This window comes from Anser brachyrhynchus, assembly GCF_964034855.1.
Source record: "Anser brachyrhynchus genome assembly, chromosome: 1".
Classification (NCBI taxonomy): Eukaryota; Metazoa; Chordata; class Aves; order Anseriformes; family Anatidae; genus Anser; species Anser brachyrhynchus.
The window spans coordinates 68,743,927-68,770,499 of NC_137694.1; the positions used below are offsets into that span (position 1 = coordinate 68,743,927).

Here is a 26,573-nt window from a genome sequence, read left to right on the forward strand (position 1 = left end):
AAGTACACATGCATCTCCTTAAGTTCTTTGCTCAGATGGAACTTCCATAAGCACTCAGTTTTAATCAGAGAGATCCTGACATCCTCAGTTAAAAAATAAATAAAAATAAAATAAAAATTAAAATAAAATAATAACTTATTTATTTACCTCCTTCCAAATCTGCTTATTCATGGATGCCTTAAAGAGCCATGGAGATACCAATGCATGACTTCTATGACAAATCCACTGTCATCTATATTAGCAATGACCAATAAATGGCAATTTTTTATGATTATTATTTATTTATTTATTTTTACAATGGATAAAGCCTCTAAAATTGAGAAATGAAATTATTAGGATATCTGATATCCAGTAGGGTGGATGTTTCATGGGTGTGGAAGTTGATGCTGTTGGGGTTGAAATGTAGTGTTCCTAGAATCTGTCTAGTCAGACAACTAAGCATTTTGATTGCCCTAATAGTCTGACATCCACTCTATTTTTAAATCTATTCAGACTATACTACTAACATAGAGAGAAAAGATGTTAAATTTTTAATATGGACTGCAAACATAGCTTTTTTATATCATATAAATAACTTAAACCCAAAAATATCCTTCAAAGGTTCTGCTGGAATTTACATATGTAGAGGGGAAAAAAAAAACATATACAAGATGTTGACTATAAATCTTGTTGACTTTCAGGAAATTTATATAAAAAGTCTCTTTTGTAAGATAAATGAATCTCTGCCTTCCTTCATTTCAGGGGGAAAAAAGAATGATATATGCACATATGGAAAAGCAAAAATTGTACATGCTAACGTCTAAAAAGAGAGTGCAAAAGAAGTCATCATTCATAGTATTTAGTACTACACAATTTTCTTATATGCTTACTGTCCTTGGTGTATAATCTGCTTCTTAAAGTAGCTACTGTATAAAAAAGGTATATGGTGTAGTAACTTCCATAAAAACATTAAATACTTTTTAAATTGATCTCTAAACTGAATAGTATATTATACAGAAATAGAGATGTTCCTCAAGACACCCAGCTCTCTTTGAGAAACAGCATATATGTGTGTATATAAAAATATGTAATGTGGGCGTTTCTTTCTCTCCAGCAGTGTAGCTATTGCTCTACTCAAGGATTACACTTGTCTTCATGTAACGCTCATTTACTTCTCAGAAATTGCCCTTGCATGTATTTGTCTGTATCAATGTAAAATCCCTTTTTCTAATAATCCATATCCACATGCAGAGAACAACAACAAAAAATAATAATAAATGAAGATTGTATTTATTTTATTTGCCATATGTATAGTAATTGCATATATACACCTGTATATAATTTTTTACTCAACTGCACAGTAGACTAGCATATATAATATATAATTCATATATAAAGATAATATAGCACATATAATATTCTATAATGCTTTAGTTTTGTCATAGTTATAGACGCTAAGAAAGCTGTATCATTTGTAAAGGCTCCTACTTCTGTTGGCAATGTATGTATGCATAGAGGGGAAATCCTGCAAGAGCTCAATTTAAAAAATCCAGGTGATAGGAGACAAATATGCAGGAGGGAGAAGTGCACTCCTTGTAAATTGCCAAAAGGGTGAATCAGCTTCAGACCAAATGAAGGTCCAAAGTTCTCAAGAGATCACAGGCAGCCATAGCTTTTTTCTCTCTAGAGCCTCTAGTATGAAAAGGTGTTGCTGTTTTTATTTTTCATTAAACAAACAAACAAAATCAACTTACATTTAAAAATACAGTTAAATATGAAATTAGTAACCTCCATATATTTTTATATTTATTTGTATTAATGACAGGTGTTAACCTTCTCAGTACTATCTGAATATAGAACCTAAGCTTGAAAACTGAAATTTCATCTTGGTTTGGTTTCATGCCCCTTTTAAGGCATGAAATGGATAAGTTAGAGAAATGGCTTTATCAGTACATAGACATGCTGTAGCTGACTGAAAGGAATGTTTATCAGTAGGAAAACATGGAGAATATTTTATAGAAGAGCTTCTGCTTTTTCAGAGAATGTTTTAAAGTTTAAAGAAGTCATATAACTTAAATTTTTTAGCACATAAATTTTTATTTATTTATTTATTTTCCTGAACATAGAGTAGTTGATACTTACGAAGAGTTTTTCCTTCCTTTGGGATTCAGATTTTTTTCTTGAATTCCCCAATGCATATCTGACATTATTCATGTAGAGATTTATTTTAATATGGTAATATGTAAAGATTTATGAATTTATTATCAATAAGATTTAATAGTTTGATCTATATATATATACTCTGCAGAAAAGCCAGTTACAAAACCACTCAGTCCACAGGTGTCAGTTTATGCAGCCTCCCACACAGTCACTATTTTTAGGAGGAATATGGATCTCTGCCATCTCTCACAGAGATGGGTAGGAGACAATAGTGGGGATAGATTCACAGTAGGATAAAAACCTCAGAAAGTTTGTGAATCATTTAGGTTCAGATTTTCTAAGCAGTTTCTTACAGAGCTTCTACACTCATGAAGTTCAGATAAACCTCCATTTTGCCTCAAGATCAGTCTTAGCAAATTTGTCACAGTTTTCAATGGGGTACATGTCGAAGGGAATTGGATTTAAAAAAAAAAAAAAAGCTATACCTAGCAAACTATTGATCAGTAGCAAGTTTGACATAGTCAAACTAATGCTGTTTGCCTATTTAAAAAAAAAAAAAAAAAAAAACACAAAAAAAACCACCTTTTTCTCTTCTTTTCTTTCTTTGTTATCAGCAGCATAAAGTTGATAACGTGATTGAAGTTGCTAAAGCAATCTGCAGTATCCTCTGCTTTGTGGAAACCAGAGACATTACTGATGCAGTCAAGAAACTCCTTGTAGTGCCATTGGTGAAAGCACAGGTAAAAAAAAAAAATATATATATATACACACTAAAGCCTTCTTAAGGCTGCCTTGACAAGCTGATATCCTATTTTATCTTTGGAAGTGGAGCTCGAATAGGTGTGTATGCCAAATTGAGAAGATGCTTGCTTTCTCAGACCATTGCCTTCTTACAAAGCTGTTCTTTCTCTTTTTTTCCTTCTTTCTTTTCTATCTATTGACTTTTAGTCCATGTCTTGTGATATGTCTAACACCTGGGATGGAAAAGTAAACAGTGGGCTATCTACTGTTAACTGGGTTAACCGGTGAATGTGAATTAAACATGCTTAACTACATAAAAGGAATTTAATTATTCCTGATAGGCAGTTTGAGGTCCCATACATAAAACTGGAGAAAGCTAACAATTCATTTTATAACCTTTCTCATGTCATAGGAGTGACATACAGCAAATTAATTATCCTGTCATTCATATGCACTTACACTTGACAGGTTCAAACCCTTAAATGCTCATCATTTTACAGGGGCAAGGTTCTCACTCAGAGGTGAGAAGACTCGCCAAAAAACAGTGTGCCAGTTGAAGTGACTTGAGTGGTGCTCACAAAATACCTTCAATCTATGCATTGTTAGCCTTTGTTCATTCCTCTCATATGTTGAGGTGGGGGTAGAGTGGAGCAGTAACTTCCAGCTTAGGTATAGTACAGCACCTGAGCAAATAAACTCTAGAGTATCTGTGACGGCTTTCTGCAGATCTGGGTTGTAAGTAAAGCTATATGTTTCTGGAACAGGGGACACTAGAGCTCACAGAGCAGATATTGAGCATGGTCCTGGACAGAACCAGCTGTGCCCTTCTAGAATTAGTTATGTGGGTGCTTTCTCTCTGAAGGGTAGACTACTGAATGTTTTTTCAAGATGAAAAGCTGGTAAGTATTGTTAAGGACCAAGCTGCAAGAAAAAACATAGCTCTGTTATGATGATGTTGCTCAGAGCTGACCAGCTGATTCACTTAAGTGTACTCCCTTGCTTTCTTTCCAGGTCATGGTTCACTGTAAATCTTGCCTGTGTAGCATCCTAAATCTTTTTGTGTCTGCTGCAGTGTCAATTATTAGAAATCACTATTCTGGTTAACTAACAGCATAAACATGTTTGTTAACTGCACATTTTATCTGGCATGCTATTGAATCAAATGGAAATGAGAGTATCTCCATTTAAGAAGAGGGATTTTTTTGCATTAGAGGGCAAATACAGTAGAGAAAGAGATAAAAGTAATAACAAGGCCTGCTTTTCAGTTAAACCTCAGGTTGTCCTCAGAGATGTCAGGCAGATCAATATCTTCCCCTTGAGAAAAGTATTTTGTCAACCCAGAATCTTTAAGAGATGGATAAAGAGCTTGCTCCTGTAAACAGATAGAAAGGAGTAATAGAAGATAGTCTCTTTGAGGAAGGAATTAGAGCAGAAGTAAAGTACTGGGACTAATTTATTAAAAGGTTTCTTTTGAAATGAATGAGAATTGTTTTAGTGTATTTTCTCTTCGTGTGTTCAGGTCAGCTTGGTGAATCCAACATGTAAACTGCCTCTTATGACTGGCTTATATTTACTGAGTATCCGTGAGTCCATTTTCAGTCCCATCCTCTCTGAATTCCAATAGACAGATATAGTGGTCAAAGAGACAAATTAGTAGCCCAGTTAGTATTGCCTGTCCCTCCTGTCATGACATGAAGAATAAGGTGATGGGATAAAAAACTAAGAGTGTAGGTCATCTTTCTTAAGTTTAATGTTTCGGTTGATCATGTTTGCTTCTGCTTCTCTTCTGAGTCACTGTCATGCAAATACTATTCTAATATTAGAGACAAACTGATTTTTATTATTAGGCAAATAATTGAATTATGAGCTGATCTATTCTGTTGTGTAAAATCAATAAAAATAAAATAAAACCTGCTCCAAGCGTTTCCAGCTTGCCCTTGCTCATTCCCTTGCATGTGTCCAATGCTGGGGAATTTCCAGCTCTGCTATATAGACTGTCTCCAGTATATCGAGGTTCTACTGAACCAATTTCCATGTACTTCCTCGTATAGACGAAGTAATACTCTTTCCTTTTTCTGTCTTCTATCTATTTCAGTTATGAGCTCTTCAGAGAAAGGAATGCCTTTCTTTATATGTACATTCTCCAGAATAGCAGAGTGCTGGTCCTGGCTGGAATTTCCAGAGAGTAAAAATGTTAAGTGATGGTGGTGATGATAAAATGATTGTGTTTGCTCATCGAAATGATACTGTTCTTAAATACACTCTTTTGAATGTTAAAGTTGAATATTTTATCACTAGTCTTAAAATACTTTTTCACACTTCTCTTGAAGAATACTGACTAGCTTGTTACTATTTTTTTATTATTAATATTTTTTGAAAGAAATACAGTTTTAAGATGTTCTTTGTTCTTTTAACATTTCCTTTCAGGCTTTGTTAGTTGAACTTTTTGCCTGTCCCTTGAAACCTTCCTATAAAGGCTGTCTATGACCTTGACTGACACCCCTCTCCCCTTAGTCCCTTACCTGGTGAAGGAAACCTGACTAACAGCTGACTTCAAACAAACTGAGGGAGGGGAGTTGAACTGCTCCTGCACCAGCAAATGCTGCTGCTATATGCTTCTTACTCATCTGAGAAATAAGTGCTGGGATAGTCTATTAGACTGGCAATCTATAAAAAGTTCAGGTCTGAGTCTATGAAGAGCCTCATCTTGCTCAGCAGCCACAGAAGTATAAATGTCATAAGGCAGTAAAGTATATTTCTGCATGTTCTATAACTCAAATGCAGCTCAATTTTATGAAAATAGAGATTACACATTATATAAAACTACATTATATATAGAATAGTGTATATATATGTATAAAACAAATCAGATTTTATTCACGTTTACAAATATTTATACGAAGAAAATAGACCAGCTCTCTTTTCTGTATCAACGTATGTAGCCAGAATTAGTACTCCCTGGTTGGATGCTTGATGGAGCACCAACTCCTCCAATCCCTTTTCAAGTCAATCTTACACTGAAGTGTAGGGGTATTTAATGTGAGTTACGGGTCTTGGTCAAGTGATTAAATCTTGCCATATTAGTCTATCCTGTCAATCTGCTTTGTGTTTCTATTATGCTCATCAACACAGTATCCCAAAGACTTTTTGTTAGGGTGGAAGAGAGGAAGGGTGCCTAACTGCTACAAGGATCAGTCTTTTCTCAGACAAACAAGTAACTTGCACCAATACTGAAATGAAATTTGAGGCTACCTGTCACATCTCAAATACTGCAGCATTACAGACTGGGTAAGGGCAAAATGCCAGAAGAAAAGTTCTAATTGCCTTTTCACCATCTTTTTGTGCTACTTTAGTGTAACGTGGTATGATTTTGTGTGGAATGCCTTCTAACATTTTCATTTGGCAAGCTCTGTGTGCACATAATGTATCAGGGAAACTACTGCTTACTCCTTCCAATGTAAATTACATAGGATGCAATACACATTTGCTATTTGGTATGTACAGATATACATATCTGTACATGGGTGCTTGCTTACTTTAAAAAAATAAAAATCTGTTTCTATTTGTCATTTTATGGGAAAAAAGAAAAAAAAAAACCACACAACTTTCTTCAAATATGTGTTCAATTAAACTATACTTATTACCTCCTTACTGCCTCATTGCCAGTACCATGAATTCCTCCAGTGTGGCTAAGAGATTATGAAAGCAACTGGCACCACTGATAGTTTCTTCTTAACTGATTGTGTCTCTTTATAAAGGTGATTCATTCAGTCTCTGACCAACCTAACCCTGGGATTTTAAAATCCGTTCAGGGGAAATACTGGGCCTGCTGTATAATTAATGTTTTTCATCTCTCTTTTTTCTTCCTTTCTTACAGCAGCTTAAAAAAAGTCCTATGAGATCAGATCCTGCCAGAACAGGCACTAATCCACTGTATGTTAAATGGGCTACACTACGTTGAAATTATAAGTGCTGTTCCAAAAGGTTGTTTACTTTCCAAAATTTGAGAGAATTGAACAAAGGTCTCCATTCCCATTTGTCTTGCTGCATTTAAAGATTGTGAAAACATATTTCTCAACACAGAGGTTGCTTTTCTCCCCTCAAGTAAGCATTTGACTTCTCTTCATATTTACCAGACAACTGCTGACAACTCCAAGATGGGTACCTGAGGGATGATGTACTTTGAGCATTGCACTTCATATGTCACATCCACATGAAATGCCATTTTTAAGATGCCTCTTGCTGAATACATGTGTACTAACATGTAGCATCCTCAACCCGTTGCAGAGGGATTAATGACTGCAAAGGATAATAAACCTTGCAGGGACATGGGTTTATAGTACAAGCCATGGGCATACTGAAGCACCAAATTACCTTGACAGACTCTCTGGCTGAGTCACACCTCAGTAACGTATTTCTATGTCACCTTGGTAAATGAGAGTCTGATGCAGGAGCCAAACAAAAACAGGGCTGACTGAGCTGCCAGCAGGGGAAGCTTTTGAGCTGAAGCCGGCTTGGTGCTGAGCTCCATGTGGTGCCAGCAGATTTTCTTGTGTGGAGGGGAAAGTACATGCAGTTTAGCAACATTTATTTTTGCCCAGTGTCTGAGAAGCTTGGAGCGAGGCCTGACTGTGGCAGCTATTGGACTTCAGAATTTAGTAGAGCAGCTTTAATAAATAAATAAATAAACAAACAGTAATCTTTAAAATTAGCCCGGTCAATTCAGGCTACATAACTTACCTGACCTTTCAGAGGCCATAAGCACACAGCAGTTCCCATCCACAGCACTGGGGCACCTGAAGCAAGAATCCAGGTACTGCCCTGGATGTTAGGCATCAAGAGCCGTGGTTAGGCACCCAGGGCCTAAATGACCCTTGGATCACCGTGCCTGGTATTTCCTGTTGGTCAATTCTAGTTAGCTGTCTGCTTGAAGGCCTTTGAAGGCATACCTATTTTTACTGATTTGGTGCAGGAACACAGCCTATAGGCTGCCTGAGCAGGAAGTTGGTGCTCCTCAGCTTGGAGAGGAGGCCAAGAACCTGGCTGAGCAGGCCGAGGCATTGTGGTATTTGTGTATACAAGATATGCAAAAGAATGGACGGGGTTTTCTTATCTCTACAAAACCAATACAAAGTCTGAAGATGTGTATGCACCTTAAATGCAGATTAAGTGCTTCTTTGTATTTTGACATGCTTAAATAATGCCAGAAATCCCATCCTGAGCAACTTGTCTGAGCTGCTAGAGGGAGCAGGGGCTAGAGATGGAAGGTAGGCCCTGGATCCCAGTCATGACCAATATCATCATAACAACGTTCCCCTTTCTCACCCCAAACAACTTTATTTTCAGTGAGTACTGTTCCTAACACCATTTTAGCTGCTATCTGTTCTTTCTGAAGTAACTGATTACTTTTTCCCTTTGGATTTTATCTTTCTAGAATTCACTTCAATGTGTGGAAACACCGGACAAAGGTAAAGTGTTATTTTTAAAAAATTCAAGATGTCATCAGAAAATACATGTTTTGCTGTTCGTTTGTATTAGTGAACTGTTTTAGTTGGCATATTGCAGATGTTTACATATTCAGTTACATGGTCATTATGCTAAATAAAAATTTAAGTGATACAAAAATATAAATGAAACATGGCATTTCCCAAAACTAATCTGGTGAATGAGGATGAAAAGAACATATTATAGTTAGTGGTGGTCATAGTAGCAATGATAATATTATTTTTAGTAGCTCTCCTTAGTCCTGACTTTTTATGTAGAGAAAAGGGAAAATAAGGAACTTCCTGAAAGCCTGAAAAAATAATTTTGTGTGTGGCTTTTCTCCTCAGCTCTAGTAATTTTCATTCCTCCTTCCTTAAGCTTTAGTTCTTCGTCATCTTTCATTGTGTAAACAGTGTGTTGTCTGGGATGATATACTGTCATAAAAGTAGGTTAATTAACAGTAATGGACAAAATGATAGACCCTACCTGATTTAATCCCTCACATAAAATCCACTTAGCATCACTGCCCCAGTACTGTTAGCATTACTAAACAGTTGCTCCCAGGCTGAGGGATGAGCAGGAGTCTGTCCTCTCATGGGTGTCTGTGTTGGGTTCCCTGTGGTGACAGCCACCTCCAGGGCTCAGGACCTGCCCTACCCCATTGTGGCTGCCTGCGACCTGTAACCAGAGCACTACGCTGACGCTCTCAAAGGGGCAGCCATCTGAATTTCAGGATGAGACAAGATGTGCTGCAGAATGGCAGTCTGTCTGTTTTGTTTGAGGAAAAAAGTGTCTGTTTAAAGATGTACTTTTTCTCCTTCCGTCTTTTAGCTGCTCTTGTTGCAATGTGCCCAGAGAGGTAAAGAGGTAAACAAACCACAAAGGTTGCAGCAGTATTTCAAACACAGATGTGATTTAAATGAAGGACTCCAAATGCCAGGCTTGTTGTTTCACCATTATTCAATTTCACGAGCAGCAAACAAAGAAACAGCAATTATATTTGTAAACTGCCAAGAAAAGCTAAGCAGCTAGGGGACCAGGGGAGTATGGGAAGAACATGTAGGTGTAGAAGGGAGGAGTTGGATGGTAAGGAGTTTATAGGATTATTTTCCCTTGGGTATAGTCATTTATCCCTTAAACACTACTAATGGAAAAAAATGTTTGAATACAAAAAGGAATTAATAGTTACTAATGAACATCTACCTTGGAAATCACCCACTGTTCCAGAAAACCTGTCTGGAAAGGATTTGAAACATTTCTCTACTAAAAGATATTTCCAAGGTTGGGCTTCACTGAATCAGTAGCTTCCTCAAGGAAAATCTGATTTCTTGAGTAAAAGTAAAGGAATCTCTCAGCTTTTGACTCTACTTTTCTGCACCTATTTATTTATGCCAGGAAACTTTTAACTGTGAATACTTATACTACTATTTGTTCTCGGCACACCCTAATTTCATAACAATTGTAGGGTCCTTTTAGTAATGTAATATTAGAAACTGCAACTTACTGATTGCAAGTCAGAACTTGCCAGGCCATTAGTAATTCTGTGTAGAAGACTACATTCAAAGTTTTCCAGTGTAACCAAAAAATTCCATTACATGCATTGATATACATTTCATGTATGTATTAACACACTATGTGTTATGCATTACATCTAGACCTACTAAATAAACTTGTAAAAGCCAGCAAAATATTTAAAGATAGGCCAACATGTTAAAACAAAAAGTCTTGATCTCATATCAAAGCCTGTGGTTAAGGTTATGTCTGATTTAAAATAAAAAATAAAAAATGTAAAAGAGCAATGCCCAAAACTGATCTACTGGAACCTAGACCTCATGCCCAGGAAGTGGATAAAAGCATTACACACATCTGTTCTTTTTGGGATCAAGAGCATTCTTCAGTCACAATCACCTCAGTGCTCACCTTCATGATGATGCCATGGTATCTCCCATCCTGGGGATACTGAGCCTGAGAGGAATTCAGATGGTATTTTCACCTGCTCAGGCTAGAAGTAAAAATCACTTGGAAGGTAAGACCTGCATTCCAGGTGAAACCACCTATGTTTCCTTTTTCCACCTCATTGGCTCCCCGCCCTCTTTTTACTTCATTATGCTTAGCTGGCTAAATGACATGCATGCAAAAATTTGCAAGCCTGTGACCCAAAAGAAAAGTAAAATCACGATCTTAACCTAGGGCAGGTAAGTTTTTCCGGACCTAAGGGAAGTGAAAAAGCATGTCTCTTGCAGCACAATTGCAAATGAAGTCAGCACTGACAGTTGAGGGGACAGGCTGCATTTCCCATTTCTGCTGTTTCTTTTCTGTTCTTTGCTGTTTCTTTTCTGTGTTCATGCTTATCTTCAAGAAAGCAGGATCAAACTCAAACAGCAGGAGCAATAATCAGTTACTTCAGCTAATATTTTTTGCTGTTTTCCTCCTTCCCCCAAGTGATAGTTATTACCTCGAGTATCATAAAAGACTGCCAAATGGTGTTTTGCTTCTCTCCATTATAGCTTCTCATTCCCACAAAAGAGAAAAGGATATAAGATAATATCAAAGTGAAAGTTTTACTTAATAATTTGTTTAGAAACTGCTATATTCTTTCTCTTTAATAAAAGATTAACAGAGGTTTAATGTTAGTCATTCACCATGGACTATGCAGGTCAGAGAGTATATTCAAAATCTTAAGCCTTGATTTAGTGTTGCAATAACTGGTTCTATTAACAGTGTTGTCTCTGTAGACCAAATTATTCCATTGCTGCGAACAGAGCAGTACTCATCCGTGCTACATCTAAGTATGGATCATGTTCTGTTCCCTGTATGAAGTCCTCAGAAAATCATATTAATGTTGGAGTGCTCAATGTGGTTTCTTTTTCTTAAATATGAGACATTATCACCTTTCTGCAGTATATAGTTTGCCCAGAAAATAAAGAATAAGATTATTCAAGTTAATAGAGATTTAACATTGCGGTTCACTGCAATCTAGAGTATGAAAAGGCTGCATGCTGGTATAAAATTCACTTGGTGTGCCTTTCTCAAAAGCTGATGAATGAATGTTTATATACTGTCTACAGCCTTGTGACTTCAGGCAAGGATTTCACCGGATCAGACATGATAAGTAGCTTTTGGAACTTGATCCGTAGTTCTCTGGGACCAGTACCAGAAAGTCCAATATGCACCATGAACTGGTGATATTGAATCCAACAGTCTGTTCTATCAGAACTGCTGGAATTTCTATCTTTTTGAGTGAATGTAGAAAACAGATGCCTTGATGATGATATATTTAACGAAATGAAGCTGTCATTACATTTGAGGGTGTAAAGATTCACTGATTGAGCTTTGGATTTGATAGTTACTTCTAGATCTGGTCATAAAAATATTTATCAAAGAAAATTAAAAAAAAACATAAAAGGAGGAAGGAGGAAAATGGGAGCTTTATTTTAAAGTTTTCCTATATTAAATAGAAAACTCTTCCTTCTTTCCCTGGGACAAAGCCATTATAATTTTGTTTTGGAAAGATTCCTTTTTGTTTTCAGAGCGTAGAAAAATGTCAAGAGCTTTTATTGAATATATTTCATCTCCGTAAGCCTCTCCTGCATTGTTTTTAGTTTTGAGCATGGTTCTTTAATTTTAAGCTGTTGCTGTGTTACATCTTGATATGTTTTCCTGAAAGTCAAGTTGTTGTTTAACAAGATTTGTTTAACTAAGACCAATTTTTGTATAACTACAATCCCCCAGTCCTCAAAAAAAAAAAATCAGTTGCAAAAACATTTTGTATACTAGTACTAGGACAACAGCAGATTTTTAAGTTTCTTTCAAAAGATAATTCACAGGATTCTTCAGTTAACAGGAGGAAACAACAACAAAAATACTGGTGCATGGAAACTTCAGCTGATCAGTTTTGGCATTGCATCCTTTTCATGTTTTGCCTTTTTCTTATTCATTTTCTTCTGATGGTGGTCTAATTCACATTGCTTAGCACCTCAGCTAAATCTTGAGGGTGAGCGTTTCTCTTAAAATAAGTGGGAAAGAGTAATGTCAAAATCAAGTTCTCCAAAATTTCTTTAAGGTGACACAAGAATCTTAATCCCTCCATCCAAATTCTTTTCAACCAGATATTTGTTGTGTCTTACCTGGAGAAAACATGTACAGAATCAGACAGGTCATGTTGAATATGTATTAAATTGATATCATCTGCTAGCAAAGTGCCTACTCTGTTGTAAGGTCTGATACTGAAATCATATGTGAATTGTAAAACTGGACTAAGAAAAAGAAAGTACTTTTTTTTTTTTTTTTTTAATAAGGAATAAGCTAGTATATTCCTCACTATCTCTTGAAAGTACATGCAGGTATATTCATTTACATTTTCAGGGATGGCATGGGTTGTTCTGTTTCTCATCAACAGTGAAATTCATGCCTTCAAACTTCAAGTACAAGGAGCATGTGTCAGAAATAAACACATCTGGCAGTTGTCGTTAAAATTCTCTTCCCTTGTTTTCATCTCATTTCCACAGTGGAGCAGTGAGAAGGTGATGCTGAATAAATCCATACCAGCAATAAATTGAGGCTTCAGTTGTGAGATTATTACTCTCAGTCACAATTCACTTTTTGATGTAGTGTACTCATCATACCCTTGGAGATTAACTATGCATGGGACACCTTTTTGGAAAATAAACTCTGGCATACCTAAAACTTCGGATCTGCTATAGGAAGTCTACAGCCTTTGCTATGTAAATCATCGAAACGCTATAATCCTTTCTCATGTAAGATTTATTAGTCATTAAAAGCAGTAAAGCTCTCTGGCTTCATGAATGGGCTGTGTAGTCTCAGCGTACCAAATCCTATTCAGCAGTTCATAAAAATACAGTGAAAAGCTGCTGACCACCTCTTGTGAGTAATGGACGCTTACAGACTAGCCAAGATGTTTGTCTCTAATTTAGCTAATTGCCACCAGGCTTAATGAGTGAAGAGTGGGGGGAGGAGGGAAAGGGCTGACTGTGGCACAAAAACCACTGGGTGGTTTTAAACTGAGAGCTGACAAGTAAGAAAACACATGTAGGAAAAACTGTTGTAGTTGTAGATTAAGTCATACTTGGACATTTGCTTACACCTGAGGAACTGTATTCATAAGAAGAATCATGCTGGATCTCCTATTAATTAGGTAAATTACGCTGAAATTTCATTCTTCTCCTTTTGCTGGTGGTCAGACTGATTGCCCCATTGCTGTCTTCACCCTTCACGCCATGTTAGCAACAGAACCAGTCTGCAGTGCCCACCAGAGCCTGCTTCCAAACTGGCTCAGTTTCCGTAGTTGGGCACAGATTCTGCAAATTCTTGGGTGAAAGATGGAGTTTTGAAAGAGAGAAACAGAAAAGGAAGAAAATTTCCCAGCTTCCTTCACTGTTGTTTGTGTGTGTCTCACAGACACTGCCTGTAACTACGTGAAGACTTTTAACCTTGCCCCATCTAGCCACGTAGCTCTTGTAGGACAAGCAGATCCCTGACACACAGGAAACCTTTTTCACCTCACCACTGACAGAATGAAGCATGTAACAAGTAAATGAGGTAACAAAATGTGATTTTCCTTATGTTTTTCCTTTTCTCCCTCAGTTTTGGGGGATTTTGTTTTTACCTATCTGACATTCAGTTATGTCTCTCAGGTAGCTAGATAGAATCATTCCTCTGCAAATGTGGCCAGTGGAGGAGAGTTTGGATACACCAATAGGCATCTAGCCTGTGAAAATCTTCTGTTAGGGAAAATCTTTACACATTACCCTACTGTGTATGTTTCACGTTTTTTTTTTTCTTTCTGCAAGGAATATTTCCTTCTTTCTGTGGCTTCGTTGATATGTGGTACATTTCCTCTTGTTCTTGAAAAAAAAATAGAATAATTGCCATATAACATAGAATACAGGTTGTATAAACTGCAGGGCCAAAGGGCATGATTCAGCAAACAGCTGGAAGTTTTATAAGGATTCCAAACTCTGTTGCACCTCATTTTGGAGAAAATGCTGAAAAGGTTGTATTTGGTAATCATTGACTTCAGAGGGCCAATTTGCATAAATAAGGACTTTGCTATTACATTACTTCTACCTATCTGTCTCTTTGAACAGATTGGATTCAGGGAGCCTCTTAAATAGCTGTTTTTCCTCACGGTAAAATACTATGCTATGGTAAAAATCCACTGATGTTCTCTTCTAGACCTCTTAAAAAGGTTTTATGTATATGACTATAAGTAATTCCTTGGAACGTAAAATAATTCAGTGCAGATTAAACATTTGGTTTGGAAGGTGTACATCTTATCACACAACCAAGAGGACTGGGTTTGAGAATAATATGGTATCCTATGGAAAAATGCATTAAAGCTAAAGATAGAGCAATTATGGAAAATGATGATAAATAGAGAAAATAGTAACGAGCATAAATAAAAAGAAATAAGAAGTATATGGTAGGCACAGAACTATATACAAAACAGAGTAAAAGGACTGAGTTTTTTAATTGATTAGTCTCTAAAATGATTCTGCTCATTTATGTGGAAAATGTTTACAACCAGAGAAGATGTGGAATTCTAGCCAGTCCTTCATGTGTGCAGTAACTTGGTGTCAGTATTACCAGTAGCAAACTTCATAATATGTTGAACTATTTCAAAGTTGAGTATGTCTGTATTGTTACATAATTTAAATGTCTTCATTATAGAATGAAGATTGATATAATTCCTTTGCACTTTTTGCCATGCATTTTGTGACTCAATAATTCTGAGTATTCTCTAGTTTAAAGGCCAAAGGTATCAAAGAAGGGAAATAAATCAGGGGCACAGGTTGTGTTTGCCTCTGTCCTTCCGAGAGGGGGGATCAATGCTGACAAGCAGACTCATCACATTAACACGTGGCTTCGGGACTGGTGCAACCAGCAGAATTTTGGGTTTTTCAATCACGGGAAGGTCTAGGCGACACTGGGCATGCTGACACCAGATGGGATGCGCCTCCCTCAGAGAAGTGTAAGGATTTTTGCTCAGGAGTTGGCAGGACTGATAGATAAGGCTTTGAATGAGAGTCGAAGGGGGAAGGGGATAAAACCAGGCACGCTGGTGATGAGCTAAGGGATGGTGTGCTAGAATCAGAGGGACTGTGTGCTAGTGAGGCCCTTCGGTCAGCTACACAAGGTGCTGTGTGTAGGGAGGCGCATTTGAAGTGCTTCTACACAAATGCACGCAGTATGAGGAATAAAATGGATGAGCTAGAAGTCTTGGCCCGGTCCCACAGCTACGACATCATCGGCATAAACGAAACCTGGTGGGATGAGTCCTGTGGCTGGTGTGTTGCAATAGATGGTTACAGGCTGTTCAAGAGGGACAGGCAGGGTAGGTGACGTGGCTGGGTGGCAATGTATGTGAAGCAGGGGCTGGACTGTGTGGAACTTCAAGTTGGCGATGGCAAACTTGAGAGCCTCTGGGTAAGGATTAAGGGACGAACAAATAAAGGGGATGTCGTTGTGGGAGTCTATTACAGACCACCTGGCCAGGACGACAACGCCGATGAATCATTCTTTGCAGAGCTAAGAGATGCCTCGAGATCAACTCCACTTGTCCTTATGGGGGATTTCAACTTGCCAGACGTCAACTGGGATCACCACATGGCTGACACGAGCAAGTCCAGGAGGTTCATAAAGCACCTAGATGATAACTTGTGGTGCAGGTGCTAAGGGAGACAACTAGGAAAGGTGCCCTCCTAGATCTGTTGCTGGAGAACAGAGAGGGTCTTGTGGGAGACGTGGCAATTGGCGGCCGTCTTGGTCATAGTCACCATGAAGTGGTCGAATTCAGAATTTATGGTGACAGAAGGAAAACTGCCACCAAAACCTCAGCCCTGGATATGGGGAAAGCAGACTTCAGGCTGCTCAGGGAACTAGTCAGCAAGGTCCCCTGGGAAACTGCTTTTGAAGGCATTGGCGTCCATCAGTGCTGGTCAATCATTAAGCACTGCCTCCTAAAAGCACAAGATGAGGCTATTCCAAAGTATCGGAAGTCAGGCAGGCGGGGCAGAAGGCCGGCCTGGCTGACCAGGGAACTTCTACTGGAGCTTAGGCGAAAAAAGAAAGTGTACAACTGCTGGAAGGAGGGTCAGGCGAAGAGGAAGGAATACAGGGATGCTGTTTGTGTTTGTAGGAAGAAAATTTGTGTGGCCAAGGCCCAACTAGAGTTGAACCTGGCCATGTCTGTGGGAGACAATAAAAAAGGTTTTTTTAGATATGTGAACAGAAAAAGGAGAACTAAAGAAAACATAGGTCTGTTACTAGATGGGGAAGGTCTCCTCACAGACAATGACATAGGCAAAGCAGGGACGTTTAACGCCTTCTTCGCCTCTGTCTTCAACACTGATGATGGGCTTCGGGACCCAGGGTGCCCTGAGCTGGAGGACCATGACAGTGGGAATGACAAACTCCCAGCTGACCCTGAATGTGTGCGGGATTTGCTGCTCCACCTGGATCCATACAAGTCCATGGGTCCGGATGGGATTCATCCCAGGGTGCTTAAAGAGCTGGCTGACGTCATCGCGGGACCTCTCTCAATTGTTTTTCAACGATCTCGGGAATCTGGAGAGGTCCCATTGGACTGGAAGCTGGCAAATGAAGTGCCAATTTTCAAGAAGGGTAAGAAAGAAGACCCTAGCAATTACAGGCCCGTCAGTCTCACGTCAGTGCCTGGTAAAATTATGGAGAGGATGATCCTTGAAGTTATTGAAGCGCAGCTGGGGAACAATGCAGTCATTGGTCCCAGCCAACATGGGTTCATGAGGGGTAGGTCCTGCCTAACAAATTTGATTTCCTTTTATGATAAGATCACCCATCTAGTCGATCAAGGGAAACCAGCTGATGTGATCTTTTTGGACTTCAGCAAAGCTTTTGACACGGTTTCCCATAGGATCCTACTGGACAAAATGTCCAGCATACAACTTAACAAAAACATCATGCGATGGGTGAGCAATTGGCTGACAGGCAGGCCTCAAAGGGTTGTGGTAAATGGGGCCACATCTGGCTGGCGGACAGTCACCAGTGGGGTCCCTCAAGGCTCCATTTTAGGGCCAGTCCTCTTCGATGTTTTTATAAATGATTTGGATGTAGGACTAGAAGGTGTGTTGAGCAAATGTGCCAATGACACCAAAATTGGAGAAGCTGTGGACTCGGATGAGGGTGGAAAGGCCTTGCAGAGAGATGTGGACAGATTGGAGAGCTGGGCGATCACCAACCACATGAAGTTTAACAAGAGCAAGTGCTGGGTCCTGCACCTGGGACGGGGCAACCCTGGCTATACATAGAGACTGGGCGACGAGACGCTGGAGAGCAGCCCCGCAGAGAGGGATCTGGGGGTTGTGGTTGACAGCAAGCTGAATATGAGCCAGCAGTGTGCCCTGGCAGCCAGGAGGGCCAACCGTATCCTGGGGTGCATCAAGCACGGCATCGCGAGTCGGTCGAGGGAAGTGATTGTCCTGCTCTACTCTGCGCTGGTGCAGCCTCACTTTGAGTTCTGCGTGCAGTTCTGGGCACCACAGTACAAAAAGGACATTAAACTGTTGTGGAGTATCCAGAGGAGGGCGACGAAGGTGGTGAAGGGCCTAGAGGGGAAGACGTACAAGGAGCAGCTGAGGTCACTGGGCCTGTTCAGCCTGGAGAAGAGGAGGCTGAGGGGGGACCTCATTGCAGTCTACAACTTCCTCGCGAGGGGGAGTGGAGAGGCAGGTGACCTATTCTCCGTTATCACCAGTGACAGGACCCGTGGGAACGGTGTTAAGCTGAGGCAGGGGAAGTTTAGGCTGGACATCAGGAAGAGGTTCTTCACCGAGAGGGTGGTTGCACACTGGAACAGGCTCCCTAGGGAAGTAGTCACTGCACCAAGCCTGTCTGAATTTAAGAAGCGATTGGACTGTGCACTTAGTCACACGGTCTAAACTTTTGGGCAGACCTGTGCGGTGCCAGGAGTTGGACTTGATGATCCTTATGGGTCCCTTCCAACTCGGGATATTCTATGATTCTATGATTCTGAAGTTCCAGACCAGTGATATTGTTTGGAGACGTTTCTAGTAGGAAAGTGGGATAGCTAAAGTCAGTGAATCGTGCTGTCTGTAGCTGCTATTGGGCAGGATACTTGCTCCTATCCCAAGTATTGAAAACTAATGCAGGTACATGTCAATAAATGGCTACTGAGTGCAGTGTCCTGGCAAGCGGAGGGTGTATGTTGAGAACTATGGCAAAAGGTGATAAATGTGTGTTCTTGTTCATGTAGAAACGTGGGAGATAGAGGGGAGGAGGAGAATTTTGGATACCCTTCTGGAAGCCAAATCATTCTGATCTTGGAATGATACAATGTGCTCTGACACTTCCTTCCTCAAACTGTCCCTTACCTGAGAAATGAGAGTGCTTGTACCAGCTCCGTTCACTTGATGGAGGCTGCAAGGGCTGGGTATTTTAATTTACACTGGCAATCAGGCAGTCCCCAGCTACTTCAAAAATGCAGAGAGAGGGAAGGTGGATAAAAACCAGTAATTGCAGAAAAAGAGCACTGCAGAGCTGATGCCAAAAGGAAATAAATAAAGGTGCAATATAAATGAGTGGACAGCCTGCTTTTGATATATATGTGTAGATACATCTTTCAGTGTCTGTGGAATGTTATGACCAATACATGACCATGTCTGATTGTGGCTGATGTTATATATATTTTATGAGTTGTTTATGTATATTTGCAATAGCTTTGTAGTCCTAAAATTTAACCAGTGCCTTTTCTCCATTCTACAGCAACATTGCTATTTCCCTTGAAATAAGCAATTACTTAGTTGCGTAAATTAAAAAATGCTTACATAATAAAAATTCTTCCAGCACAAAAATTAACAGGCTAAAATGATGTATCTGAGGCACACACTAACTTGCTGTAGTTTAAAAGGCTTACTTGGAAAATGCCTTACTTGGAAAATGCCTTAATTTGAAGGCACTGTAATGAAAGACTGCTAATGATACACTAGAAATGAGCTAAGGCTGGTTTCAGAAGCACAGATGGCTAATTGGCTTCAGTTGGTAGGTTATGTCATTTTAATTAAATTTTATTGAGAAGCATTTTAAAGCCATAACTGATGGTTTAAGATAAACATGCTTCATCACAACTGACCTGTTGCTAACCTTTATTTATTTCCCTCTCTCCTCTTAGCATTAATGGAGGCTGCTGTGACTGAGCTCTCCATGGCCATCTCTCGTCTCATCCATGTTTACAGCAGCAGCTTTGAAACAGATTTCCAGCTTGCCAGCATACCTAAAAGCCCTTCATGTGCAGACATCAGCCTCTATTCCCAGCTCAGCTTTACAGTTTATGCTGCCCATAACATCCCAGAAGTGTGGGTGAACAGGTAGGAGGAGATCTAGCAAGTGTTCACAATTGTGATGTGTTGTCTCATCTCTCACAATCACATATTTTAACAGGTGCTAGCTGACCTCTATGGCTTTGGTGATTCTCCTGTATTAACATTAGAAACTAAGTGGGTGCATCTCCACTGCTCTTCTAGCATAAAGAGCACTAACGTAAGTTGACTGAGTAGACTTCCAGGCCCTATTGATAGAAGGAGAATGGAAGAGGTGGCCTACATGGTTGCCCTTGACCAGTATGGAAGGATGGTAACAGGAAAAGTCAGTGTGGACCTTGATGGGTATCTGTACACATGCTTGTGTGACTGACTTGCTCAGAGGGACAGAGGAAAGTATGTGTATCGCATGTCAAGAGAGTTTGGTTTGGGGCTTTGTGTGGCCTTTGCAGCACAAGTAACTGGAAGGGTTACCAAGTTAATCAGAGGGTGCTTGCTTAAACCCAATCTGAACGAGACTTTATGAGCAATTTTTGTTCATTGTGTATTCAAACCACATTACTCAGTAAGACGTGTGTATTGACAATCGTCTTTATAGATGTTGATTAAAATAAGTACAGTTTATGGGTCCAAGCATGCCTGGTATATCCACCTAGCAGAGGAAAGCAAAAAGGGACACAACTTCATTAAAAAGCTGATTGAAATATTCTTTTCAGCATTGTTTTTTGTTTTTTTTTTTTTCATATTAGTTGTCATTTCAAATAACTGCGTTTTCTACTCTGTGTAAAACTGATGTTCTCCTCTTACCGCTCCACTACAGTCAGAGGGCAGATGACTACAGTCTGGTTACATTATTTTTATGACTGAAAAAGCTGTTCTCCAAGTTTTTATTAGTACTTTCCCCTTGCTCCCACTTTGCCTTGAATTCCAAATGACTGATTAAAAAACAGTGGGATCATTTGCATTAGACTGTGAGCAAAAAGAGTGTAGTATACAGCATTAGCTGTAATTAGCAGTTTAATAAAAATCTGAGAGAATTTGCATTAGTTAACGTAATAAATGGAAAACTACAATCACTATCCTGATACTGCAGATGGTTATAACATTCCCCTTGCATTTTATGTTTTACCAGAAAAATGTGAAATTACATATGGCCTAAAATGCCACTGATGTCTTGAACACTATGTTCAAGCATATGAAAATGAGAATCTCTGTTCCTCCTTAATCTCCCTTTCCAGTCTATCCAATATTCATACCTAACATGAATTTCTTAACGTAGACTGCAGTCCATGTCACCTACTTTCCTCAGATACTTTTACTAACTTCATACCCACATTCCTCGTGGTTATTTCTGTACTGCATAATTTCATGCTGACCATGTCACAGCACTTGTTTTTCCCTCTCCAGATCAGATTTTATGATCTTGCTGCTGTTTATAACATTATTTTAGCATATATATTTGCATAAATATAATATATACAATATAAATGTTAGAATTTAGACATCTCTGACTATCTGTCTCTCATTGTTTCTTCATACATATAAGTACGTAATAAACATCTCTTCTTCTAATTGTTTGGGATAAGGGAGAGGGACCTACCTTTGTTTTACAGAATCATTTTAGTGTTTCAGCAAATTCCTCTCAAGCTCAGTTTTGTGGATTGGCACTTTATCAATTTCTATATTTATGCTCTCAATTTCCTTATTCTAGTCTTAATGTCCTCCTTGAAAAAATAGGTACAGACCTTACCAGTTGCAGAATAATGGTGCAACCCTTTCTTTATGGTATTTTCATTCCTTCTTGTTTCTGTTATCAGTTTGTTCTTTTATCTCATTTAGATCCTAAGCAGATGTTCCCTGTTTGATGCCAATGGCATAATGTTGCTAGCATCATCTTTGGCTGCATTTGTTTCTATAGCCCAAAATTCAAATTACTCTCTATGTCAGGATGATATAAAGTGATCTCTGGGACAAGACTAGAGTGCCATGCCTTTGAACTGATAGGGAGGATACCTAGGCAAAACATTCTACAAAGAATCAGAGAATATCTGAGTTGGAAGGGACCCACAAGGATCATCGTGTCCAAGTCCTAGGTCCCCAAAGGACCACACAAAAACAAACAAAACAAAAAAAAACATGTGTTTGAGAGCATTGTCCAAATGCTTCTTGAATTCCAGCAGGCTCAGTGCTGTGACCACTTCCCTGGGTAGCCTGTTCCAGTGCCCACCACCGCCTCGGTGAAGAACCTTTTCCTGATATCCGGCCTGAACCTCTCCTGTCACAGCTCCATGCTGTTCCCTTGGGTCCTGTCTCTGTCACCAGAGAGCAGAGCTCAGTGCCTGTCCCTCCATTCCCCTCTTGAGGAAGTTGTAGAACACAATGTGGCTTCTCCTCAGTCTCCTCTTCTCCAGGCTGAACAAACCGAGTCCTCACTAAGTCCTCCAACCACTCCTCATATGTCTTCCCCTCTAGACCCTTTACCATCTTTGTTACCCTCCTTTGGACACTCTAACAATTTTAGACATATGTGTTGAAGCGTGTGCACTCTGAACTTAAACATTGCATAAAGATTAATCTTTCCAGGACTAGGTCTTAGGGTATATAAATCAGGGATATATCACTATATTGTGTATCAATAATTCTGTTTAAACAGCAGTGCTTAATCACTTTATGGTAAAACAATCTATTATTTTTTTCACTATATTCCAATTGTTTGTAGCCTTTGGACTCTAGAAGATAGATGCCATATTTAAGAGCAAAAGCATTTCTTACTCTTGTAAGGTATTTTTTTCCTTTCTTTGCATTTCTTTTCTTTCTCATAGGTACTACGCATTTAAAAAAAAAAAAAGAGAGAGAGAAAAAGCACATCTGCTACAATAATTCTAACAATTATTATAACATTCTGGAAGAGATCAATAATAGTGCTTGTAAATAAGGCAAAGCCAGGCAGCTTTAGTCTGCAAATGCTTCAAACTTGCCCTTCAGATTTGACTCTGTTTTCTTTCCCATGTTCGTCATTCTTATACAGCATGTGGTCTAAAGCTGAGTGTGACAATTTTGTAGGATTTTAGGAGGATCTGGAAGTTACAAGACTAATTAACAACATTAGTTGATTGTAAAATATTCCTCTCATTTTGACAAAAAAAAAAAAAAAGAAAGAAAATATTTCAGTAAGAAGAATATGAAACCAACAAGTAGATGCAGACCTGAATTACACTGTGAAGCCAGTCAGATAAGTATGTGACAAATACCAGCACAGATGTCTTTAATGCTTCTGCTGTAATAAATGTATAGATTCCCTTAATTATTACCCTGCTGTATTGTGTTTTGGTTGATGTTATCACAGATTGAGAAAAGTAAGTGTAAATAGTTTGCTGACTGAAGTTATATGATGACCAAGTTGAAACACTTCAAAACTTATGTCTAAACTGCAATAATGCAATTATGCAACTGCATTGACTGCAATAATGAGGAAAAAAAAAGTTAGACTTAATGCCAAAAAAAGACAAGAATCTAAGGTGTCTTGAAGACTTTTCTTGAACTCTGAACATTAAAATGTAGATTTTTTAAAATAAAACATTAAAATGTGATTCTTTATTTTTATTCTTTTTCTACATAAGAACGGACGTTCACAAGTTTATGAACAGATAGCCCTGATGAACAGTTAGCCCTTTATGAACAGTTTAGCCATGGTAAACCATGCTGGACATATTACATTGCAGTTAATCTTTTTTTCCCTTTCTCTTTGTAGTTACAAAGTTTTTTCTTTTTCCTGTTCACTGACTTACGCTGGGAAGACAATATGTCAAGTGAAGATTTGCAAAAGTATACCAGTTAAAAGATCCTTCTTTTTGCTGGCAGAGTGGAATGAGAGGTAAGTTTTGGTCTGTGTTTGATGTATGCTTTTCTGAAGATTTTACAAACTGAATGTTAATTTAAAACAGAACAGAACAAAGGCCCATATTTTTATAATGTATCTTCTGTGCAAATTAAACCCCACAGAATTCAGAAAAATTTAGGGAGGTAGGAGAAGGAAAGGAATGGGATAGCCAAAGGGAAGAGCAATAGCACTAAGCAAAGTCTAGTCTGAGAACAAGCTAAACTCAGCTGGTCTAAGAATAGCTTTTGTTCAGCACTGCTGGCTTTGGGAGAATACTGAAACTGAAAGGAGATACAAGAGACTATATTTTGGTTCTATTGTGAGGACTTTGCACTTTGGATCCACCTCTAAATAGATATGCAATCCAGCGTGAGAACCTATTGTAACATTTCTTTAATTCTTTGTTTAGAAAGGAATGTGGCTGTTGATTTTTATATAAGCAGGCTGGTTTTAAAATGAGGACCTTTCGTTTAAGAGACTAGAATTTTAGAATAAAAGCTGCCAATTGCCTCCCATGTGCCTGTCTGCTTTGAGGAAAATAACTCAATTGAAAAGCAAGGCACACACTTAAATAGCATTCAGTTTAGGCAATGGAATGACAAAAGGCGTATTTGCAATAGATTGGAGAGAAGTAGGCTTTTTTATTTATTAATTTTTACATTTTGGTAATGTTCTCTGGATTTCTGAGCATGACATTTTTACATTTAGTCTTTCAAAATTTTTATATTTTATATTGCCATTTATTGTATTCTAAATCTGAAAGTAGCTTGATTACATTGTAATTGAACAAAGACTACAATTAATCTAAAAGGTGGTTTGTTACATTATAATTGAATACAAAATGTATAATCCATTACTTTTTTTGCCTTCCTCTAAAACATTAATCAGTTTTAAGCTGGCCTAACAAAGCAAGACAGTTTTATGTCAAACCCATTGCATTTCTATCTCAATAGTTTTTGTTGCCTTCTTACACAACACTCCTGCACAGATGAGAGAAGCTTAGTATGTATGCCCTATGGTTAAGAAATAAAATGGGTGCATTTCTGCATATATTTATTTGCAGACATATTTGCATATATATATATATGCATATATTTCTGCAAATAGTTCATTTGGGGCCTAGTATCTTCTTTGATACCTCAGTTGAGTCCACAGAGTTTGTGTTGAACCCTTACTCTTTTATATGACTGGGAAGGAACTGCTGTCTTTGTGCTGAAAGAGTTGGATCGTTCCCATTTGCTCTGTAGGAATTTTCACTTTTACCCATGTTTTAGTCAAGTTCTTTGTTTTGGTACATCTGGACAGATATAATTCAAATATAGAGGAAGGACTGTATTGTTTACAAGTATTTTTGGCTCTTAAAAGGTGGCTGATTCCTTTCTGGAATGCATCTTACACACAACCTCCTTATAAAACAAAATATAAGGCGATAGAATAGAAATAAGTTCTTCAGACATGACTGGGACTCTGCTCTTCTTCCATTTCTGTGAAAACATAAAGAAATCAGATGAAAGCTTCAGTATTTCTGTTTAAACCTCTCCTTCTGCAAAATCCATATTAAATGTCTACAGTTCCAGCAAAGGCCTTAAAGGAAAAACAGTTAAGTATGCACACCAAATTCTTTCATAGGTACTTGTAAGAGTCTCTTAACACCAGAAACAAGATCTAGAATTGTATGAAACTTAGTAGTATTAGTTCACAAATGCACCTTTTTACTTTTTTATTGTTGCATGAGTTTCAAAAATCATTTTCAAAATCTGAATCAAATCAATTCCAAATTATAAAACCACAAATGTATATCTGTCTGGCAGGTTTTTCCATGTTTCCTTCCACCTTTCCACATAGAAATGGTTAGCCTAGATTTCTGTAAGCCTCAGATCATAAGGGAAGGTTTCTTGAGATCCAGAAGCACAAGCTGAGAATCTAGGCAGCCAGATATGACATGATTTTTAGTATGTTTCAGCTTGTATCTGGAACTGGATTTGCAAACAGCTGCTATTTTTAGCCAAAATACAAAGGTCAGATGGGGTGTTTTAAACCAGCTGATAGTCGTACATCTGGAGTTTTCCCTCGTCTTTGACCCACCAGAATATTGCTTGCTTGACAGGGCAGATTTTATTCAGAAACAGGTGCTTATAACACACATGTTCTTACTTTAAAACTCACACAGCACTTAACAGCAAAATCAAATGCTTTCTTATAAAGAAAGGAGCTGACAGCTGTAATGAGTTGTGCTTAATACAGTGTGACTTTGGAATTGTATCCAAATATTAATCAGGATAGTGAGGTGAGAAGATCTTTTGTATGACAACATGCACATGAAAGGAAATGTTTGTGTTTTTGTTTTTAATTTATATTAAATGTGAAATACTTGTCACAGTTGTATAATGGGAAATTGTGTTTTTGCTATTGGTGCTGCTAACCCTCAAAAAAAAAGAAAGAACAAACAGCACCAAACTTGACAGAATAATCATTATAATTGTATATTATATATAGTAATATATATATATATATCGTTCAGATTATATATTCAGAATAATCTGAAACATACAGAGAGGAGGAACAGTAGAGGTGTTGCCATTTTAGCATTGAAGGTGTCATGTGCCTAACTAGCATAAGTTAAAACATACTCAAGAACAGGCTGGTTTGTATTTCATACAATAAATACATGTATATAAACACTCATTAGCACTTTTTGCAAGAATTCGAGATGGAATGGATTAAGAATAGAATATTTTAATGAAGTAAGTATTACTACCGTTGGTTTTTATACGTCATCAAGTGGCACCATTTGTTGTTTTAGGAAATCTGCATCACTAAAACTGTGTTCACTCTTGGTTATATTTTAGCTTTAAAGTCACTTTCTGAAACAGAAGGATATACATTCAGAAATTCACAGAGAAGATGACTTCTTTCTTGTAAGATTTCTTGTCCTGAGTTGTTAAAGTGCTACTTTCATTCTAATCTATATGCTATTTTCAGTTGATCACAGC

General features: G+C 38.2%; 1 protein-coding gene across 13 annotated transcripts in view; it reads left to right on the forward strand.

Moving 5' to 3' along the window:
- PIK3C2G (phosphatidylinositol-4-phosphate 3-kinase catalytic subunit type 2 gamma) overlaps positions 1-26,573 on the forward strand; it is a 333,879-nt gene that overhangs the window by 163,178 nt on the left and 144,128 nt on the right. For 12 of the 13 annotated variants that reach the window (XM_080599406.1, XM_080599408.1, XM_080599407.1 and 9 more), the window contains 4 exons: positions 2,754-2,879; positions 8,315-8,348; positions 19,553-19,748; positions 23,452-23,574. In XM_080599406.1, the coding sequence (XP_080455532.1) occupies positions 2,754-2,879; positions 8,315-8,348; positions 19,553-19,748; positions 23,452-23,574 (479 nt within the window). The remainder of the gene's footprint in view (positions 1-2,753; positions 2,880-8,314; positions 8,349-19,552; positions 19,749-23,451; positions 23,575-26,573) is intronic. The other variant, XM_080599411.1, reaches the window with a different exon arrangement.